Source organism: Centroberyx gerrardi, chromosome 16 (assembly GCF_048128805.1).
Source record: "Centroberyx gerrardi isolate f3 chromosome 16, fCenGer3.hap1.cur.20231027, whole genome shotgun sequence".
Lineage (NCBI taxonomy): Eukaryota > Metazoa > Chordata > Actinopteri > Beryciformes > Berycidae > Centroberyx > Centroberyx gerrardi.
In genome coordinates this window covers 1,748-23,564 of record NC_136012.1, presented here as the reverse complement: position 1 = coordinate 23,564, position 21,817 = coordinate 1,748, and the positions used below count along the sequence as shown (strand labels likewise).

At 39.6% G+C, this 21,817-nt stretch overlaps 2 protein-coding genes and 1 long non-coding RNA gene across 5 annotated transcripts in view; 2 read left to right on the top strand and 1 right to left on the bottom strand.

Annotated features, from left to right (window-relative positions):
* Nucleotides 1-10,485, top strand: part of abhd18 (abhydrolase domain containing 18) — an 80,158-nt gene extending 69,673 nt beyond the window's left edge. For 2 of the 3 annotated variants that reach the window (XM_078289225.1, XM_078289224.1), the window contains exons 13-14: nucleotides 7,456-7,618; nucleotides 8,357-10,485. In XM_078289225.1, coding sequence (XP_078145351.1) covers nucleotides 7,456-7,618; nucleotides 8,357-8,426 — 233 coding nt within the window. In that variant the 3' untranslated portion in view covers nucleotides 8,427-10,485. Of the gene's footprint in view, nucleotides 1-7,455; nucleotides 7,619-8,352 lie in introns of all 3 variants that reach the window. The other variant, XM_078289226.1, reaches the window with a different exon arrangement.
* LOC139914559 (uncharacterized) overlaps nucleotides 1-14,654 on the bottom strand; it is a 128,787-nt gene extending 114,133 nt beyond the window's left edge. Inside the window, exon 1 of the long non-coding RNA XR_011784769.1 lies at nucleotides 14,562-14,654. This is a non-coding gene — a long non-coding RNA (uncharacterized LOC139914559). The remainder of the gene's footprint in view (nucleotides 1-14,561) is intronic.
* A 1,246-nt stretch (nucleotides 14,655-15,900) lies between these two features.
* LOC144542435 (E3 ubiquitin-protein ligase RNF103-like) lies at nucleotides 15,901-21,545 on the top strand. The gene is made up of 3 exons (XM_078289246.1): nucleotides 15,901-16,618; nucleotides 20,125-20,273; nucleotides 21,450-21,545. The coding sequence occupies exons 1-3, from the start codon at nucleotides 16,393-16,395 to the stop codon at nucleotides 21,543-21,545; spliced, it is 471 nt and encodes a 156-aa protein (XP_078145372.1). The 5' UTR covers nucleotides 15,901-16,392.
* The last annotated feature ends 272 nt before the right edge of the window (nucleotides 21,546-21,817 follow it).

The following is a 21,817-nucleotide window of genomic DNA, read 5'->3' as shown; positions in this document are numbered from 1 at the left end:
GAGCATTTTCGCGATTTCATGTCTGTTGTTGACAACAAATATGCACCCATTTCCCATGCACACTAGTATCAAAATTGGACAATTTAGCTGCTGAAAAGAAAGCCAAACTTAAGGGACTCTTGAAAGAAGCAGACCATGCGTCTGTCACCGTTGACATATGGTCAGACAGAAAGATGTGTGGGTTCCTTGGGCTTACTGCTCATTTCATGGAAGTAGATGAGACAGTTCAGCTTAAGTCACACTTGCTGGCCTGTAATAGATTCAAAGGTACGCATACAGGAGAGAGGATCTGTGAGGAGTTTGAAAATGTCTGTGATGAGTATGGGATTAAGAGAAAAATAGATCACATAATCTGTGACATCATCGTGCCCAGATGGGAGAGAAAATGCTCTCCAAGATGATCTTTTGCAAACGCAACAACTTTTGAACCTAACTTTTTACCAGAGATCTATGAGACTGTGACAGCTGTGTGAAGGACAAAAACATGCACTTTCCACACACCGGGGGCGGAGCTCAGTTGTCATTTCTTTGAGTGCAAAAAATTATTGCGGGTTTTAACTAATTTTGCAAGGTTCACATAGGCCTATGATTTAGAAGATGTTTGAATTGAAAGAAAGTGTCATTCAGCTTTTACATTTCATGTTAATTGTAGTTCTTTGCTAGAGTTTTATAACTTCAAAATTAGAAGTAAATAGGCCTGAGGGGCAGTTCAGAAAAAAAGACTAAACTTTGAGCTTTAATTATCAACCACAGCTTCTGACATTCAGGACCTTCATATGCGGCCAAGCCGTTTTAGTAGCTGGCTAATGTGTATGTGTTAATGGCTTAGATCGAAAGTTATGAGAGTTGTTCCACCAGACAACTGAATTTAAATTCTGTTTTGTATGGAATGGTTGAATTTATAGGAATCAAACTCATGATGTGATTACGTCTTTATCCTATTAAAATGATATTGGATTGAAAAGTCCTAGATATTTAGTTTTCTTTAAGATATTAAATTGATATTGGACTCTTGATTTGTAATGACTTGACTTGCTGTTCTACATTTAGACTTGAGATTTGACTTTAATGACATGGACTTGACTTGGACTTGACTTGGTAATCTACATTTAGACTTGGGACTTGACTTGAGACTTGTGCCTCAAGACTTGAGACTGACTTGGGACTCAAGCAAAGTTGACTTGGTCACACCTCCGGTAGGCTGTGAGTGTTTCGGTCTCGTTGCAGGTCGACTTTCCTCGGCTTCAGTCTGGGACTATAAAAGAAACCTCACACTTTTCAGACGCAAAGAATTTTTTATCTCGTTAAATTAACTCAACTGTCGATTACTCGGGCAGGCCTGATAACGTTAGCTAGCTCTATAGCTCTATGTAGCTAACGTTTGGGCTAGCTTAACTAAAACGGCTAATGTGCAGGCCAGGGTACGTTAACGTTTATGATAAATGTTTAATGCTTCAATGATGTTGAAACAGGAGCTTTCACTAACCTCTCCAAATTCCTTAAGGTGCTTTGCCAAGTTTGATGTGCTACCCCCCTTCGTCGACACTACTCTGTAGCATTGTTTGCATATAGGCTTATTGATATCCTTAGTCTTTCCGTGTTCGTTAGCCTTATATGCAAAATACTTCCACACAGCACTTCTCCTGTTTTCTTTTTCAACCAAAACTGGTCGCGGAGGCTCTGCAGCACTTGCCATGTTGACATTGCCTTTTCCTTCCGGCGCACACTCTACTGTTTCGCTGTATCAGGCAACAACCCAGCTGACTGCTACTAGTGAGAGGAGGGGCTGGGTGCAGCAGTGCAGGGTGTGTGTGTGTGTGTGCGTGTGGCTAGTGGAGGCGGAGAAATAAAATGTTTGATTTTTCATTAAGAGAAAGCTGGTATCGATACTTCTGCAAATGAGTATTGTATCCGTTTCAAATTTTTAGTATCGATACTTATCGAAGTATCAATATTTTTGACAACCCTAAACAAAAACAGCACACAGTCAGATTTTTGGTGTCACTGATCAATACATAGGTTGTTTATCCAAAATGTACTGTATGTTGAAGGCATTTTTGCAGCAGACGCATCCATGGGCTGAAAAAATTCAGGGCACGCTGAACATGGAACAGACAAGATAAAACAAGGATGTCATTCTGCCATATACATGCATTTTCCATAGTTAAAATGAGCACTGCTGTACCTTCTCAGAGATTGCATCTGTATTTGTCTTGAAGTATTGTTTTCTATTGCATGCAAGAGAACACATCTTTCATCTGGGAATCTCACCTCCAGGACAATAGAGATGAACACCAGCACTCCCCAGGGATGTGTACTCAGCCCCATGCTATACAGTCTCAGTGTTTCCTCTAGGATTTTTTTTAGCAGCGGGGGGAAAGGGTTTTGTTGTACCTGGGTGGTGGACACTTGACTGCAAAACAAACTTTAGAACATACTCCACTCTCCTCACTTTCTGCCCTCTCTCCTGCTTCCCTCTGCTCTCCTGCTGCACTCGCCTCCACTACTCTTGCCTGTCTACTTGTCTAATAAGGTTACATTGAGAATGAGTAACGTTAGAATTCTCTCACATCACAAATATTTGATCACGCAACCAGTAAGAACATTAAAATATTGTAGTAGCCACCACTAACGTTACATATTTTAGAACCAGAAGGCATTTCTTTCCCTTCAAAACTTCGGGGCATAGCTAAGAACCTTGAGCCCCTCCCTAGCTAAAGTAACATTACCTGACTATCTTCCGGCAGCGGCAGCAATAATTTTGCAGTGGCGGGCCGCCGCTACAAAATGTATATAACGGAAACTCTGAGTCTGTTCATCAATGACTGTGTTGCCACCCATGATAACAACTAGGGGTGGGGGAAAAAATCGATTCACTTAAGTATCGCGATTTTTTTTATTACGATTTTTAAATCGATTTTTTTATTCCTGAATCAATATAATTCAAATTCAATTGCTTCATTTTAGTCTATGCTTATTAGACGAGGTGGAAAGAAGTTACCGCTTTTATCCAGCAGATGGTGAAATGTAGCCTATTTGTGTTGAGGTAGTTGGTCTATACTTTGATGGTCAGCAGCCCAGAACCAGAGAGCAGTGCGTATTTAAGACACAGACATCCATGGCCCACGGAGAGTTAACCATAAAGCACACACCCCCTCCCCTCGACTTGCCTGAGTCCTTCGTTCTGTCTTGCCGATAGACGGAGAAACCCTCCGGCGTGACAGCACAGTCGGACAGGCTAGGCTCCAGCCACGTCTCGGTGAACGCCAGAACGCAGCAGCTCCTAATGTCCCGTTGGTGTTTAATCCGTGCGTGCAGCTCGTCTCTTTGTTGTCCAAGGACTGAACGTTAGCTAGCAGAATGCTGGGCAGAGGGGGTTTGTTGTTTCTCTGTTGGGTTCTGCACAGAGCCCCGGCGCGCTTCCCTCTCTTTGTTTTCCTCCGTCAGCGCGCAGGTAAACAAAAGACCCAGGGGAGTACATGGTCTGCGATGTCAAAAGTTGGCTTTAAGTCCGAACTGGCTGACAATCGTAACTCCAAAAGTGTTTGCCGATCATACTGAATGAGTGAAAGTACCGTATGTGCAAAAAGAGCCAGTAATACAAAGTAAATACACACAAGTTTGCTGAGTTGACACGGAGCTCTCAGGTGCATTCCATTTGGCCAAAATGCGTCCTCTCCTCTGTCCTCGTGGCCTCGTCTCTTCGTTGACTCGGCATCCAAAAATGAGCCGCCATCATGAAGGACGTTCCAATTGGTAAAAAAACGCATGAAGGATCCTTCATGTCTCCTCGTCAGTGCGGCTATCGCACAGCGCACCGGAAGTCTTTTGAGCACTAGCTTGATGAGCAGGAACAGCCAAATGTAGCAGTTTACTTCAAAAAGTATATATATTTTTTATTCATTCTATTGTACATTTTATGTACCACTTTTATATGCAGTATAGCAGTGATGCTGCTGAAATAAATCTCACAAAGACTGACTGACGTGATGTGCATTGTTTTTGGAAATATGACTCATGATATATCATGAGTCATATTTCCAAAAACAATGCACATCACATGTCATTTAGTCACATAAATTTTATGATTTGACTATATTTTACTCACATTGAAATTGAATGAGCAGTGCATGGGACATAGCAAAATAGCATGCATCCTCTTATACAAAACGGAATCAATACAGATACATGGACCATGCTGCAGTCAGTTTGTATGCAGCTTGCTGTTTGTTTTTAGTATGTATATAAAGTACTGGATCATCCGCATACATTTGTATGTTGATAGATGGGCAGACAGGAGGTAGATCAGTGATATACAAGCTTAACACAATTGTGCTCAGTATTGATCCATGAGGAACACCAATGGTACAGTTTAGGTATGTTGATTGAGTATTGCCAATGCATACACTTTGCTTCCTGTTTGCTGAATATGACTTCATCCATGGATAAATTATGTAGCGTGTAGAGTCAAAATTGTCAAATCTAGAATTTAGTAAAGGTATGACAATATGAAACTTTGATCAAGATATCAATTTACACTCGTAAGGGGCACCACCTTCGTAGATGAAGGACCTTTACTTATACTAATCAGTCATCAGTCTAAAGATCATGAAATCTTTTCAGTTCAGGGATTACTTTACTCTGCAAGTAAGGAAACGCATAACTTCTCTGTAATAAATGCAATATTTATTTAACTATTCAAGCATAACAATATTCAATGAGATAAGCAATATAAGGCATGTGTATTGATCACCAGAATGAAGCACGGAAACTATAGACTAAAAATAGACATGAGATACAATGAAACAAAATAAGAATGAAAGGGAAATGATAATGAAAGGATGGGAATAAGAATTGGCAGCAGTAAATGGAGGTATGTATGGATCAATCAACCAGAGAAAACGAGGCGGAAAGCTACGGGCCTAATTTTTCCTGATCTATTTAAGTAATTTGAATCTGAACTTTTGCATCAACTCTCAGCAGTAAAGACGTGGATAATCAGAGCCTACTTTGTTCAGTTGAGAAGTCCTGCTGGTCAGATTGTCTGGTCCCGCTAAGCTCGGAGAGACGGACTCGGCATGGCCGGTTACCTGGCAACGACAGATGCTGGTGGAACAGCTGCTGGTCTCTGATGTATTATCGTCACGTCGAGGCAAGCAGCACTACCGGCTTTTCACAGCTGTAGACAACAGGCCTCTTTGGATGTGGAACACTGTGGCGATGTTGCCAGTGTTTGACTGCTGGTCTTGAAAGACTCCATGTTCAAACTCTAAGTTTCAGCTAAAGTCGAATTGTAGCTAAATTGTTGACCTTGGCTTCAGCAGGTTTCTTGGCGAGGGCAGAATGTTGAACTCCCTGAAAAGCCAGATAAGAAAGTTTTATAGCTCTTTGAATTTTCAGGAATGCAAGAGAAATCATTCCTCTAGTCTATTTTATTTTGGGATCCATTACTAAGTGATCTTAATAAAGATTTCTTTTAAAATAATACGTCGGTATTTTACATCTCCACCAATTACTGTTGTCAATTGATCGAAATAATAAAAACCTGTGAACTTACATTCAAACTTATATAGCTAGCACATCAATATAAGGACATCAAATAAACCTTCCTGGTCAAATCTGTGGCTATAAAGTCTTCACCAAGTTAACTCATATATGTAACTTGTGTTTCTAACTGCGTGATTAATATCAAAAGACAATTTAATAATTTAATACATTCGGACGCACTGACATTTTATACTGACATGTCGTTGCTATAAATGACCACAAGGTGGCAGTGTAGTACCATGAAAATGGGAGAGTGTCTCAGGGTGAATATCTGATACACTTCAATCATTTAACACATTACTATCTATGCATGTAACTTAGCTATTGATTAAACATCTTCAACATATATATGGGCCTATAGTTAACACATCTAGTATACTTCAAACTACATAATGAATTCATTAAAGACATTTGGAAAATATAGTTGAAAGTAGCTTTTAAAGGAATGTGAAAAGGGGAGAGATTTATGACTGTCCTGTTTCAGAGAGGGGGTAGTGATGAGACTCTGGAAAGTGTCAACAGCAGTCTTTGTTCCTTCGTATTGACACATTGGTGTGTATTCCCGTCCTCACCCAATGGTGACTGTCCCTTTTGACTAATCAGAACAGTCTGGTACTCCAAATGAAGAAAGGAGGGTGATTCCCTATATTCAAATGTGTGAAAAGTATGGATGTGTGATTGTATAGTTCATTAGTATTCCTGAGTTCTTGAGTCCTTCTCCTCCTGATGGCTGAAAGATAAAGGTCGTTAATTGTGGAATGTGTGAGAGAGTTTCAAACCTCTTGCCGAGGTAGTATCCTGTCGTTAATTTCATGAGCTGTCCGGTGGACACATCTCTGGCTGGCATAGACTCAACTCCTTGAGCCATGGACTGTGTCTTAATAGACACCTTTATGGCTACTTGTTGTGATAGGCCATTTGGTGTTGATTCAAGAAAGCAACAGAAAGGTTGTGGGCTTTCTGCAAATGTCTCCCTGGTATCGCTACAATTACAAAAATGGTTCATTGCTTCAACAATGTCTCCAATAAAGACATGAAAAAGTTGTGTATTTGTTTATTTAGATTGTGTTCAGCTATTATTATCTGGTCTGAAGGTCAGACTGCATTTTAAGAGTAATTCATTTAGGAATCCAGTTAGGGTTCACAAACATTTTTCACAACTGTGTATATATACATATACACTCACCGAGCACTTTATTAGGAACACCTTACCAATACTGGGTAGGTATCAGCTTTCACCTCAATGTCAACCGGCTACCAAAGTGACATCCACCTCAAGGTTCGATATGTTGTGCATTCTGAGATGCTTTTCTGCTCACCAGCTCAGTTTTAAAGAGTGTTTATCGGAGTTACTGTAGCCTTTCTGTCAGCTCCAACCAGTCTGGCCATTCTCCTCTGACCTCTCTCATCAAGAAGGCGTTTCCGTCCGCAGAACTGCCGCTCACTGGATGTTTTTTGTTTTTCACACTGTGTAAACTCTAGAGACTGTTGTGCATGAAAATCCCAGGAGATCAGCAGTTTCAGAAATACTCAAACCAGCTGTCCGGCACCAACAACCATACCACGGTCAAAGTCACTGAGATCACATTTTTTCTCCATTCTGATGTTTGATGTGAACATTAACTGAAGCTGCTGACCTGTATCTGCATGATCTTATGCATTGCACTGCTGCCACATGATTGGCTGAATGGATAATTGCATGAATAAGCAGGTGCACAGGTGTTCCTAATAAAGTGCTCGGTGAGTGTATAGCTATATACCCTACTAAAGCAATGAGTAGGTTGTTTGCCTTTGCAAGTCAAAGTACCCTGATATTCTTTTAACATCAGTTCTTCTCAAGTGCTCCTCAAGCATTAATCTATGTAATTCATAGTATCAAGCAGCTGTTTGTCCCTTCCACCCTCACAGTCCCTGTAGACCCCAGTGTCATCATCGTGGTCCAGGCAAAGGAGGACGCCTATATCCCTCGTTCAGGAGTCCTCAGTCTGCAGGAGATCTGGCCAGGATGTGAGATCAGATACCTGAACGGAGGACACATCAGCGCATACCTGTTTAAACAGAACCTGTTCAGGTAAACTACTGGCTGGATAGATGAAAAGATGTGTGAGGCCAAGTATCAGAATGGACGGACAAACCAGTGCCTTTATCTGTCTTTATACAGGTTTATAGAAAAGTGAGTGCCTGTGACTATTTACACAGTGACACATTGTTTGATATTTCACTATACTCTTATTTTGGATGTGGAATGACACAATAACACAGGATTTGATGTCAACTTGAATTTTAGGATATTTTCTGTTATATGAGTTGAAGTCCCAGTCTAATTGCAGTATGACACCCCCTGTTGAAACACGTCATGCTGTTTTTTCGCATCTCTTCCCAATAGCAACAACTAATAGCTGATAGAGTAAAGCATTAGTGCAATTGTAATTTAATGTATCCAAATAATAGATATGGGAATATGTGTTATATAAGGGTCTGGTGAAAATGTTCTCAGCAGTAATGGCTCCCTCTAATGCACAGAGTAAATACAGCGCTTTTTCCCCAAAGTAATGCTACTCAAGATGAGACATGCTGGGATGGTACAATTCATTTCTGATACAATGCTGATGATAATTTTTTTGACTGATTTGATTTGATCAAAATTACCTTATGAAGAACATTCAATCTTTGATTAGAAAGCATAGAAAGAACTAAATTAAGGTGGTCAAATCCCAGACTTTATCTTCAACAAATTATAATCCTTTTTGTACATGGTCTTCCCGTTTCTGGAATTCATTGCATATCTGCCTGTTTTATTTCCAGGCAGGCCATCTACGATGCCTTCGACAGATTCCTCCAGAAATATTCCAACCTCCACTAGCCATGGCAGTATTTAATTCTTCCCTCCCATTAACACCATCAGGGCTGTATTTTCAATGTGACATGACTGGTTACCATTTCCAACAGAGGCTGAAACATGTCACCGGATGGACATTCAAGAAAATAATACCTGTCGGTATTTCCACAAAATTGTGGTTTCAGTATCAAGTATGGCATTTAAGATCTTTAAGATTCTTCCAATGGGATTTTGTTTAGGTTTATGGTCAATTGAGCATGGTCTCATTCTATTTAGATATTTACCTTTTCTGATTCTATTTAGAGAATGGCATGTATCATTGATGCACCAAAACCTACTTCCTTTTCATTCAACATCAGTTGTATTGTTTAAAAAAAAGCTTTATACCTTTATGAGTATCGAAACCTTCCCATGACCCCCAATCCTAGTGACCTTAGAAAAAAATTGAATTGATTGAAAATCAATGTAAAATATTTTTCAAATTGAAAAATGAGAGTGGGATGATGTTTTTTCCATAGGTTTCATTTCACAATATTTGGGCAGTCAAACAAAAGTTTTTGGCAGAGAAGTTCTTGGATCAATTCAACATTATATGGTGAAGACTGGTAGCAGTTTCACTTATTTGGGTCCAGATATCATATAGTTTGATACGATGCATGTTACGCTTTAGCACAAGGCACATTTATTGGATAGTTCAAGGTAATTTAGCACATTTCAAAAGGACTGTAGTGCATTAAATACTAAACATGTGAACAGATTAAATTACTACCACTCTTCTTGTCAGACCACATTAAGGTGAGCAGTATGCTTGCTGCAGAAACTACTTTTGGCAGGTTCTTATGGACAAAAGGACATCTATATGGAAAAACAAAGCCCTGATTAGCTTTGGACTCCACAGTGTGAATGGCTTTGCTGGCGAACTAGTCAAATTCTCCACATATCAGTCTCCACTGTGTGTCTGTGTGCAATTAGTTTAAAATATCACGTTTGCTTGTGTTGTCTTGTAGTAAAGCTTCTCCTTTCCTCTTCCAGTTCATGATCTTTGTTTACATCTTGGTGCTAATGTCTCGTGCTAAACTCTAGGGCTTTTCACACAGCACATTCTTAGCCTAGGGTTATCTTAACCCTGGGCTAACAGTTGGCCCAGGGTTAGCTTAACCCCTGTTCACACACAGACATTTAACCCATGGCTAACTGTTAGCCCAGGTTTTACGATTCACACATCATTCTTGTTAACCCAGGGCTTACATGTCTGAATATTCTGTGGTAATAAAAACACTTGACCCTAGGAATGCCATGCATCGTTGCTTAGCAACGTTGTGAAGGAGAAGTTTGATTTGATTGGACAACACACAAATGACACAAAAGTGCTCTAACCCTGTTCACACAGCCAACAAATAACCCTGGTTTTCAACGATTTTCTGGGGTTAACCCTGAAAATTCGGGGTTAACCCTGGTCCGGAGCAGGGCCAGCTAGCCCTGGGCTAAAGTCGGGGTTATCCCACTTTGGAATTTGTGAATCGTTTCTTAGCCCTGGGCCCTAAGCGCTGTGTGAAAACCACTTCTCTGTCTTGTCTCCTTGGCTTTGTTTATTTCTGGAAATGTCCTTTTGTCCGTAAGAACCTGCTAAAGCTAGTTTCCACAGCAAGTATACTGCCCACTTTAGTATACCACCCGCCTAAGAGATTATTTGCCAAAAAGTTGTATTATGTTGTAGATGTTGTTGTGTTTTTCCACACTAAGAACCAGTCTGGTCTTAGATTTTAGATGCTTTATTAAGCAAGCCACAGTCATGATCCAGTCAGTATGCCATGTTTTTGTTGTTAGTAATTAATGTTGCTTGTGTGCAGTGGATGTAGAGGACTTGTGTGATTTCCTAATGGAGCCCTCCATCTCAAAAGAGTTGAAACCCCACTGAGGCCCAAATACTTCCTTGTTCTTGAGAATGTTGAGTAGCCAGTGTTGCTGGGCAACAACAGTTCCAGCAAGAAAGCAGTTTTTGTCTACTGTTGCTCAGCAGCTTCATTTCCAAGATCTATAAATTTCTACTATTTGTGAAAATAAAAAACTAATGGCCTTACATGGGACCAGTATTCCTGCTTGGTGTTTTCTAGACCTGAGTAAGAGCTTGTATTCTTTTAGATTGAGTGCTCAGATTCTTATCGATCCTGAAGGATTTTAAAACCTCAGACACGCTAATCCCAGAACGTGCTGCTGTCATATGAAAATCTCACATCTCTAAAATGTCATTTTTTTAGGGATTAAGGGAAGAAAATAATTATTTTCAGATGGAGGGCAATTTTTGGTTTTATACAAATGGTTTGGAATTGGTTTCATGGGCCCTAGGGTCATGAAACTTTGCCATGTAACCCTACAATCCATGAAAAAATGTAAAAATTTGAAATCTATCAGACAGATTGATAGATGATTGTATACATAGACAGACAGACAGATATACAGATAGTTATTTTTATTTACAATGAAGTGAATGAGCCCAGTGTTGCCAACATGTTGCTCATTGCCATGGGGATATCCCTGAGTCAGTACACATTTCCTTTAAACTCATAGGGATGGTAGATATTCCCCATTAACTTGTGGCGCGATACTCCCATTCATTTGAGTAGGAGGACAGAGTATACTGTTCTATTGAATGGGAAGATAAATGGTTCCTGTTCATTTAAATGGGAGGGTAGAAAGAAATTAGAACAAAAGACATAGACATTTCCATTCGGAAGTCAGTGAGAGGTATCTCTCTCTCATGGTCACATTCGCACCCCACTGCCTTTGTCTCTGCCCGTTGTTAAACCAGACTCTCCAGGAAATGCTGTTTTAGTTTGTAAGGTCTTTGGTTTAATCAAAACTTCTCTTTATTCTCCTGTAAATATATTGCATGGGTTACAATTTTGGCCAATCACCATTGTTCAAAGGACCACAATTTTTACAAATCACTACAGTTTTAATGTGATTAATAGTTCAATCAAAGCACAAATTATTTCAAATTTGACTTCAGTCTTCATCAATTCTCACACTCAACAATAATCACACTACACACCATAAATTGCCTTGCATTTAAGCAGTTAAGTGTTTGGTGGTGCAGTGATTTCAAAGGTATTCCTGGAGGGACTGCTGATATGGAAGACCCACAATGATAAATGAGTAAAAGAATAAGTAAATGAATGTGGAAATATAAAGAGGAATAAAAAAAAAGGAAAATATATACAGAAAAGCTTCGCTGCCGGTCCCTATTGTGTTTGTATGTATTATTATTGGGGGCCGGCAGCAGCTCCGCTGCCGGTATTGTGTTTGTATTATTAGGGGTCCAAGGTCATAGTGCTGGAAGTTGGCAGAGTGGTAAAGCTCAGGTCTTTGGACCACAAGGTTGTGAGTTTGAGTCCCCTGCTGAACTATGACCATTTTGAAGACCATTTTGAAAAGTAAATCAACACTAAATCACACAGTGCAGAAAACTCAAATCAGCTGTTTGACATCATCTGTCAATGGCAAAATACCTGATTGGCATCACTGATTGGGGTGTGGCCAGTAGTTTCAACCCATAGAGAGCAGTGCAGCAGCAGCTTTCTGGCCCATGTAACTTACTATTGTTTTATTCGTTAATGGAGAGCACTACAATGTTCTATAAAGTGATTAGCGCTGTCAATCTGTCAATCATAGGCTGCAGTATCACAATACTTCTCCCTTTAGTTAGTTTCTCCTCAATAAACCTGTAACAGGCTCAGTAAAGCATCAGCCAGTAAAGCATCAGTCTTTCATGCAGAAGGTTGTGGGATCCAATCCAGGCTTGTCCTTTCCGAAGTTGTCAAGAACAAGTAATAGAAAGTGTGGCCATTATGAATAACTTCAACAATGTGGTTGCAATGAAAAGATTATCTTGACAGAAGTCACGGGCCAACACAAAAGCCATAACTAGTAGACTTCATGTCCGATCTTCACAACATGTCAGTTTTTGTGTGTCTTTCTACCTTCTGTAATGTTTTGTCCATCTGTCTGTCTTTTCAAATTGTGCTTGGACCCAGCAATCATTGCTTGCGGCCCCTAAACTGCCTTCCCATGCATGAAAACTCACCAAACTTGGCACATAGCTCCAGTCCCATGCCAAACGACACTCACTAAAGTATGGGGCAAATAGTCCAGATGGTGGCGCTACAGCAGTGGTCTAAAGTTTAAAACTTTAAAAAATCATGAAGAAAATCAACAATACATGTTACAGCTCTGTAATTTTCTGAGCTTATTGGCCCAAACAAGACAAAACTTTAATACACTGGTACCTATACTAAATTATGAAGTCCACCACTCTGTTTTTATTAAAAACTGTAAAACTAATTAAATCTAACTATTCCCACATACTTTGCACAAATTAGCTGAAAATCACTACAGAGCATCATTAGACCTGCCCAAATAAAACTATAGTTGGGCTTTTCATTTAATCAAAAATTGAGCCCACAGCCCATCAAAATGTCTGACTGTAAATGGTACTGTACACAGCCACGGTGAATTGCTGCTTACTCGATGTCCAATCTTCATGTAAAAAATAGAAAATATTTTCCTGTCTTGGTAGATGAAATGTATAAAATTTCAGACTTCTAACTGAAAAAAATCTGCCTTTATGGAAACCATTGTAGTCAATGGAAAATAGAGCATCTTTAAACATCAGTTATTCGCTTATGGAGCATGCAATCCTTGGTAAAAAAAAATAAATTACAGACATCTCTATGTTGTCTAGATAAAGTACGCAAATTCACTGAATTTTATCTTGAAAACTGAATATTTGACACTAGTTTGAAATCTTCGCTACAGCCGGTTCAACAACTTCCCCTCACCAATATAAGAGTTTAGGAGGTTAATTTGATAGTTTTAAAGAAATCCACACTGTAGAGCGATATTTCGGACAGAATAGGCTACAACAAGTTACTAAATATATAATTTAATTTTGCAATGCAATGTGTTTGATCTTGAAGTAGGCTATTAATGACTATGTAAATTCATAGGCCTACGTACCGTTTGTTCTGTGGATGTCTTGAGTCAGGAGAGGACCCCTCTCTGTGTCCTCAGCTGTGAAGCAATCATGACATCAGTAGGGTAAAGGGTCAATCAATACAACATCTTATGGAATCCAGTAGTCAAAAGTGCAACAAATTATCCCAATAATTGCATATTATACAGAACTATACACAGTATGTATACAGGGATTATATACCATTGTAATGGGACATCGGTTGTACTTGACTTTCATTAATCATTACAAGGGTCTAATCTAGCAACACAGAGAAAGAGACTCCATTCAGTCCGTTCGGTGATAGGGTTTGTAATGTATATATCCAATATACTTCACCCTGGTTTAAGATCTTCTCAACATCGCCACCTCTATCTGATGGGTTCACCTCTATACCACAGAACCTGAATGATGAGATGCCATGTTTACAATCATTGAAATGAACTGCCACTGGGCATTCTCTATCATTTCTCCCGATAGAGCTCTTATGTTTGCTTATTCCGTGTTTTTAGAGGACGAGACGTTTTCCCAATGTATGCCAAACCACAAAGACACTTTATCATATAGATGACATGAGAAGTAAAGCATGTTATTACATCATTAATTGGAAATGTTTGCCAGTATGAGGATGACAGTATTCACATTTTATCATGCTGTTGTATTGTGCACATCCTCTACATTTGTAGCAACCATTGCGGAGTGGGCGTAAAAGAGTTTGAGTGACGCCCTTGCTAGGTTTGCTGTTGCCGTGTGTCCTGGAATTTCTTCAATAAACAACTCAGTTGACTGCTGCTGATTATGCTTTTATTTTATGTGCTCAGGAGAAAGGTCATCACTCAAGTAGTGAAACGCCCTTCTCACCGGACATTGAGTACCGGTCAGTATTTATACTTTGCTCGGGGGTGGAGCTAACAGAGGAAGAGTAGAAACTTACATACAACCAGCCTGCAGTGACACCTACAGGCCTAGTGGCACACAACTTATATAGGCCTATACAATTCCTCCACACATGCACCAATCTATCCCTTAGATTACGTCCCCTTCTGTATGGGAGTATTTTTTTTTAAATAGTGCCCAATTTGTGAGCATTAGGGGTGTGTGTAGTGCTGAACATTACTGAATGGTTCTTCTTTTTGGGAAGACTCTTTTGCAAGAGTTCTTCACAGGGTTTGGGGGGGGTGGGGTCCTGGGACCACCAGGGGTCCTTGAGGGGGTTCCAGGGGGTCCCCAGCAAATTGATGAATTGTTAAACTTCACCATTATTTAATTTACAAGAAGTTAACACAATTAGAGAATGTAGAAAAATGACTGTTTTGATCATAGTTTCAGTGTTATTTCTCTACCTACAATACATATAGTCATGGAATTCTGGACAAAATCATATCAAACAATAACAATATTCTCAGATTTGGGTCCGAGATACAAAAATCTCATCAAGTGGGGGTCTGTGGCCTTAATGTGTACTAAATTAGGGGTCCTTGATATGAAAAAGGTTGACAATCACTGAACTAGGGCTATTTTAAAGGCCTCATGCAGCAGCTGAAGGGGATAACCACGTTCAGTAAACCTGTGTTTCATGTCTGTAGCTTTTTCTATGTGGTCATCAGTGGTCTGGCAAATATGTCTGAGCCTGCAAAACTGAATCTGAACAATGTATTTCTGTCCATTTCTTTCCTGTACAGAGATGTGCATAGAGAACCACCGCCTTTTTCGGCCCACATATCTAGGAAATGTACCTTTTTTGCATCGTATTCCATTGCAACCCAGGTTTTGCAGTGACCTACACACATGCCCTCTCCTGACTCCAGACATCCACAGAACAAACAATACGTAGGCATATGGATTTACTTAATCATTAACAGTCTACTTCAAGATCAAGCACATTGCATTGCAAAATTAAATTATATATTTAGTAATTTGTTGTATTTTGTCCGAAATACCGCTCTACAGTGTGGATTTCTTTAACCTCCTGAACTCTTATTTTGGTGAGGGGAGGTTGTTGAACCGGATGTAGCGATGACTAGTCACAGGATTGAGCGCTCATTGAGCCAATGAGAGGCAATGTGTATTTGAGTCCACACTTGAAAATCAGATATTCAAGGTATGTTTTGGTTTTGTGATTATTAACTACAAAAGGAGACGTTAAGACATATTCTCGATTCTGCGTCTTGTTAAAAAAACGAAAAAACGAGTCGTAATCTCGTTTCTGCTGTTTCCAGTCTAATGCAGAAAACAAACCTCCCACACGGGAAAATCAAATAATCAAGTTGTGTTTTGGGTTTCTAATATAAACAAGACAAGGAGAATTCGAGTCATATTTTCGTTTCTGCGTCTTGTTAAAAAACGAGAAAACAAAAAACAACTCGTTTTTTTTTAATGCAAGAATCAAACTGTTAGCCATCACAATTTTTAGAGACCTTTATTTTGCAATGTTTACATTTGTGAAGTGCAGCAGGAAGCATTGCGGTGACGTCAGATTGTCAGTTTACACCAGCTGATCAGAACAAAGTCAGACTCATCATCATTATTACCATTTAGGCCATTGTGCTGAATATCTCCGATTCCAGCACCAAACCAGCTAACCTGGCACTAAAATACAGCTTACAAGCTGCGTCATGTTCAGTTGACGTGAGCTTGACAAGGCCTGCCTGTTTTGGTTGGTACACAACCAAGGCCCTACCTGCGATGCTAAGCTAATATGCTAACTGTCACCGCTCGCTGTTTACTGCAAGACTCAAGAAACTAAAAAACTGCTGGTGAAAATGGTGGACAGTCAGGGAATATTCTTCGACCCATTCTTGGCCAAACGATGAAGGTTTGACGGACGGCCGACGATTTTAATTTAACATCTTAAACCGAACTATCACTGGGAAATTACGTGTGGCGACTAATTTCAACCATAACGCTTCGGTAATCCAGTGATAGCCTAATAGACAGAACATCAGACAGAGAAATAATCTCCAAACTGCCATCCCCTGCCTCACCGAACTATAAAATGTGGTTAAAACTGTTCTTCCTGCTCCTGTATTTCATGGTATTGTTTATGCTAGCGAGGTTTTTCGAGGCGGTAGTTTGGTATGAGACGGGTGTGTTCGCAACTCAGCTGGTGGATCCAGTCAGTCTCAGTTACAAGAAGTTGAAGACCATCCTGGAGTGCCGAGGGCTGGGATACTCAGGACTGGCCGAGAAGAAAGATGTCAGCGAACTAGTGGAGAAATCAGGTGAGAGTCTCTCGAGAACAAAAAAATAATCATGTTCCCTTTTCTCCGTTTGAGCCCCCGCATGGAAAAAAACCTAAATTATCTTAACATGATCTTCGTGGAGTTATTGACTTTTGTAATGTAGGCCTACCACTCAGTAAACATCTTGAAGTAATTAAAGTGAATTGGCTCCAACTCAGAAACTTGCAGTCTAATCAGTGACAGTGTTTGTGTTCCAGTTATCATTCATGCAAATAAAGACTATCACCCCCTCTTTAGGGTGAGTTTATCTCGAGACTGTCTCACGAAGCAAGTTTAACATAGTCAGGGTATGCCTGTGATAACGGGCTTCAAAAACATAACAACAGCGACCCTGAACACTTAACTGACTTAAGAAGTGAAATAAAACAATGAACTGACTCTGCAAGCCTGATCTCCTCTGGCAGATTGTTCCAAAGTCTAGGGGCCCTGACAGCAAAGGCCCTGTCTACTTTGTTTTCAACCTAGACCTTGGAATGGCAACATAACAGGTTCTCCATGTCGTTCCCATGCCTTACTAAGTCGTTCCCACAACATACACATCTCGTTCCCAGGCGTTGGTAAATTGTGGCCACGACAATTTCCAAGCTTAGGTTAACTTTCAATCATGGTTTCCCTTAATGTGTGTATTCCTCCCTAAAATTGTCCAGTATCGGTTTGATTGATAGCGAACAACGCTTCAAAGAAAAATGCTGACATATAATTTTGTCCACAAACTTTATTTTACCATGGAAAGTTCTAAAACCTAACTACGGTACTACCACATTGAAACACTCCCCTGTTTTCATCATGGCAGCCATCTTTGTGAATGTACCTTTGACTGATCGATAGGAAGTCCAGCCAATGACAACAGTTTCAGTGGGAAATATGGCATATGATTGTCTTGAAGTTCGAGACTGGATGCCAGGATCTGTAGCTCTGAAATTTTAACTGCTGAAACGTAGTGAGGAGAGTGTTGTAGCTTTGCGTGTAAAAGTTTTGTGATTTTGTTACGTGTAACCATTAATTAGACTAAAACAAACATTAAGTTACAAGCATTCACATTTTTTTCAAACTAGAATTACAAAGACACATTTTTTTATTTCAAGTTTGCTAAATTGGGACAATATGCTTATCTCATGATACGATTCGATGCACAATATGGGGTTCACGATTCGATACAACCACGATACGATGTAATAAAAGTTAATTGACAACAAACACTGACTGTGCAGAATTATGTTTATTTCTGAGACACAAATCTTTCTAGCAATGGCATTGGCTTGCTAGAATGTAATTACAAAATGTAGATAATAGAATTTGGATGGAGAGCTTGTGAAATTGTGATGGGCAAGCCGTCTCATTTGTGATTACTACAGCAGAATAAAATGGAGCTAATATCGTGATTTAATTTTCTACCCCACAATATGTATTGTCACTTTTTTTGCATTGTGATATATTGAATTTTGATATCGTCCCATCCCTACTAAACTTTATTACAACCACAGAACTCCTACACATTCCTTCCTACAGAGATTCAGAACTGAGCTTCAAATTTTCAAAACTAGTTACAAGCATTCAAAACTAAGTTTCAATCTTTTCAAAACTTGGCTATAAGCTTTCGAATTGTGGCTGTTATTTAACTTCATATTTTACTATGTATTCATTCAATAGTATCCCCCCTGTACAGTTCTTTGTATTACATGTGTCATTCATTTAAATGCAATGTTTTTGTTCATATCAGATTTTGGAGATGGAATTGGTGCGCTAAAGGGAATTTAAAAAAAAGTACACAGGAACTTCTATGGGTGGTGATGCCATTTTTCCAGAGAGCTGATTGGTGAGGAGGTGGGCTTTTTCTTTTGGTTCCGATAGCCTTAACGTAACCTGCTCTGGAGCAGGTTAGCTGTGCAGCCTAAATTACCATGGCGATCAACCCCGCTATAAAGTGAGCCACCATTGTGAGACCAAAAAAAGCCAGGATTAAGCCCAAAGTTGGCTCACTAACCCAATTAATTTGCTTCGTGAGACAGGCCCCAGGTCTCACATAGGAGGTTATCAACCCGCTCTGTCAACCCAGGCTTTTCCAATCCAACTATGAGTGCGTTCACATAGAAGGGGCAGAATTTGTAACAAATAGCCAATCACATAGACAGATCCAGGAGAGCTGATTTAAGATAAGACAGAATAAGATGAAACTTTATTGTTCCCCATGGGGAAATTAGGTCATTGCAAAGTAATATGATTCAGCGGGGACAAGGAAATAGAATAGAAGTACACAACTAGAACTTAAAAATAAGCAATCAGACACAAATGTTACATACATCGCAGAGGCAGAGAAACCCAACAAAGTATGGGAACGGGGAAATAATCAAAACACACACCAAACAAACAACCAAATAAAATTACAAGTCATGCAAGTCATGAAGTCATTTTTTTATTTTTTTTGGCATGAAGTCCAAGGAAGAGCAAGGAGTGCTGACTTGCATGGCCCTCTACAATCACCAGACCTCAACCCCATTGAACATCTTTGGGAATCTGAAAAGGGAAAAGGCAAAACATACTGTAGCATCACATGGCATGGGATGCTCTAAAAGAGTGCAGGAATAATGTGGATTGAGGGACATAAAATGCTAACTGGTTATTAATAGTCGTGCAGTCATCTTGACGACAGAAACGTGTTATAAGCTTGGTTGAAAAACAAAATAAGTGATCACTGCTGGAGGACTTGACCTTGTAGAGTTTCAGGGTTTCCCACACACAGGTTTATTTGTGGCACACTGCCACAATATCGGCACGTGCCGCCACAAAATCAAAAGTTGGTCAGTATATAGAAATTGATCTAAAGCAATACAGCTTAACTAGGTATCACCGGTTGCATTTCAGTTCCGTCCGTTTGTGTCGGAAGGGTCGGATCATATACGCAGCCATTTACACATGCAGCACGTGAAACGGAGCCGCAACTTTGGAGATACGCATGGCTTCTATTTTTGTTGGACTACGCATCCGTCTGTTCCTTATTGAGCAATATAAATGTATATCAATGGCAAGATTTTGCTTTATATAATCATTTATTTCCATGCCAGTAAACAAAATAGAGGATACATAAACCAATGTCGCTTAAATAAATGTTGGAAATGAGGTTATCTATGGAGCCGCTGAGAAGCCTTCTGTTTGGCAACAGTACGCCTATGCTGCACATTAATACCCTAAATGGTACATTAAAGTTCCTCATGGTACAACTTGATTTGTTTATGGAAAAAACTAAATTAGATAACTGTGTTCACTTACCCATATGTAAAATGCAGATAGGCTCAACACAAGGGGTAGATTGCAGACGGAGCAAGAACGGTGTGAACTGCAATATAATTAATACCTCCCTAACTAACTTACTACTGAACTACTATCTTTAATATGTTGTATTCCTCTCTTGCAGAATTGTTGCAGGGGGAGTTTTACTAGGTTAATGAGAGAGAAGAGACTGACTGACTTACTGTTCTCCCCTGTAGGAGAGTTGACGCAGGGGGAGCTGTACTCAGCCATAAAGAGAGAGAAAGAGCAAACAGAGGGAGGAGACGGCAGCACCACCTCCTTCAGTGGAGAAGTGCACTTCTATGAGCTTGTGGAGGACACCAAAGATGGGATATGGCTGGTTCAGGTAAAAACATTGAAATATGAGCATATACACCTGCATATGGTTTCATAAATCCAGTCATAAGCTGGAGGACACCAAAGATGGTGTACCATTGGTTTAAAAAATATAATTACAAATACAGATCATTTGATACCATATATTGATTTAAAATTATTTTATTACTAGCTAAATTAATTTTCAAGCTTCTACCAAAACACTATTCCAGCAGGACTGCTGTAACCAAGGAGTTCAAGTTTGTTTATTTCTATATTTATCACAAGCATGTCTCAGAGGACTTTACAGAGAATGAGCCTAACTAGATCTAACTAAACAAAATCAGTGGTTAACAAAAAGATATAGGACAAGCATAGCGAAAAGCATAAGACGTCTTTTCGGCTCAAGGTGTCACTATTTAAATTGATCAACAAAATTAACGGGACTTCTTTACTGCGGCATGATATGATTAGATGTGAATAGGGCTGCAACTAACGATTATTTGGTAATCGATTAATCTGTCGACTATTTTTTGGATTAATCTAACGATTATTTTCTTAGTTACATTAGTCATAAAATCATCTATACACCTTTGTATGTTATGATAGAATAATATTGTTTTAGGTGTTGATAATACAGAAATGTATTGATGAATTTTATTCAGTAATTTCATGCCTGTAAAAATGCCATGGATTCTCTGTGTACAAGTGGAGGTGAGAGACCAGATGAATTTACTACTTTAACTGTGGGCTTGTTCTTTAACATTGTGTAACTGTTTTTTGAGCGCCTTTGTTTAATTCAAAATTAGAAAATACTCTTCACATAAACATTAATTTAGTGGCAAAGAAAATAGCAGAGTGTGGATTTATGGCTTTTAAGTTTTATGAAAAAGTTTTGTTTGGAGATGAGAGCTGTCAGTTATATTTATCCTCTCAGGTCAGTAGTTACCTAACCATAACCAGCCAGAGGTCTGTAGTCACGTTACTCATCACTGACAGCCAGGTAGCATAAACAATGTTACTCACCAGCTACTATCAGTTTCAGAAGTGGCTCCGGGATAGTTTGGTTTTAAATGTTGGTGTGGTGCTGTTCTCCATTCTACTCTACAGGTGTTTTACTCTGCTGTATCGTTGGCTTAAGAGCTGAAAAATTCCCGGATTTTTGAAACTCACCGTCTCGTGGTAAATTTCTTTGAATGTCCCGCAGGTCTGGTGGTATTTTCCATGGTATTTTCAGCCATCTTCCATTAGGGAAACGTCTTCTTTGCCTGTCTACTGCATGTCGATCAGCTGGACATTTTAAGCACTGCTGCCACCTAGCGCTGCCTTTGCGCATTGCATCATTGACTGTTTGAAGCCCTGATACAGCCTGAAAATCTACAGATATGCGACGCGTCGATGATAAAAATCCACGTCGACGTATTTTCGTAATCGACATAGTCGATTAGGTCGACTAATCGTTTCAGCCCTAGATGTGAAACAGCAGAATCAGAAATAACAGACCTCAGAATGCTGGCCAATCAGAATTGAATATTCAACAAAGCTGTGTAATCAATATGGTTAGTATGCTGCCTA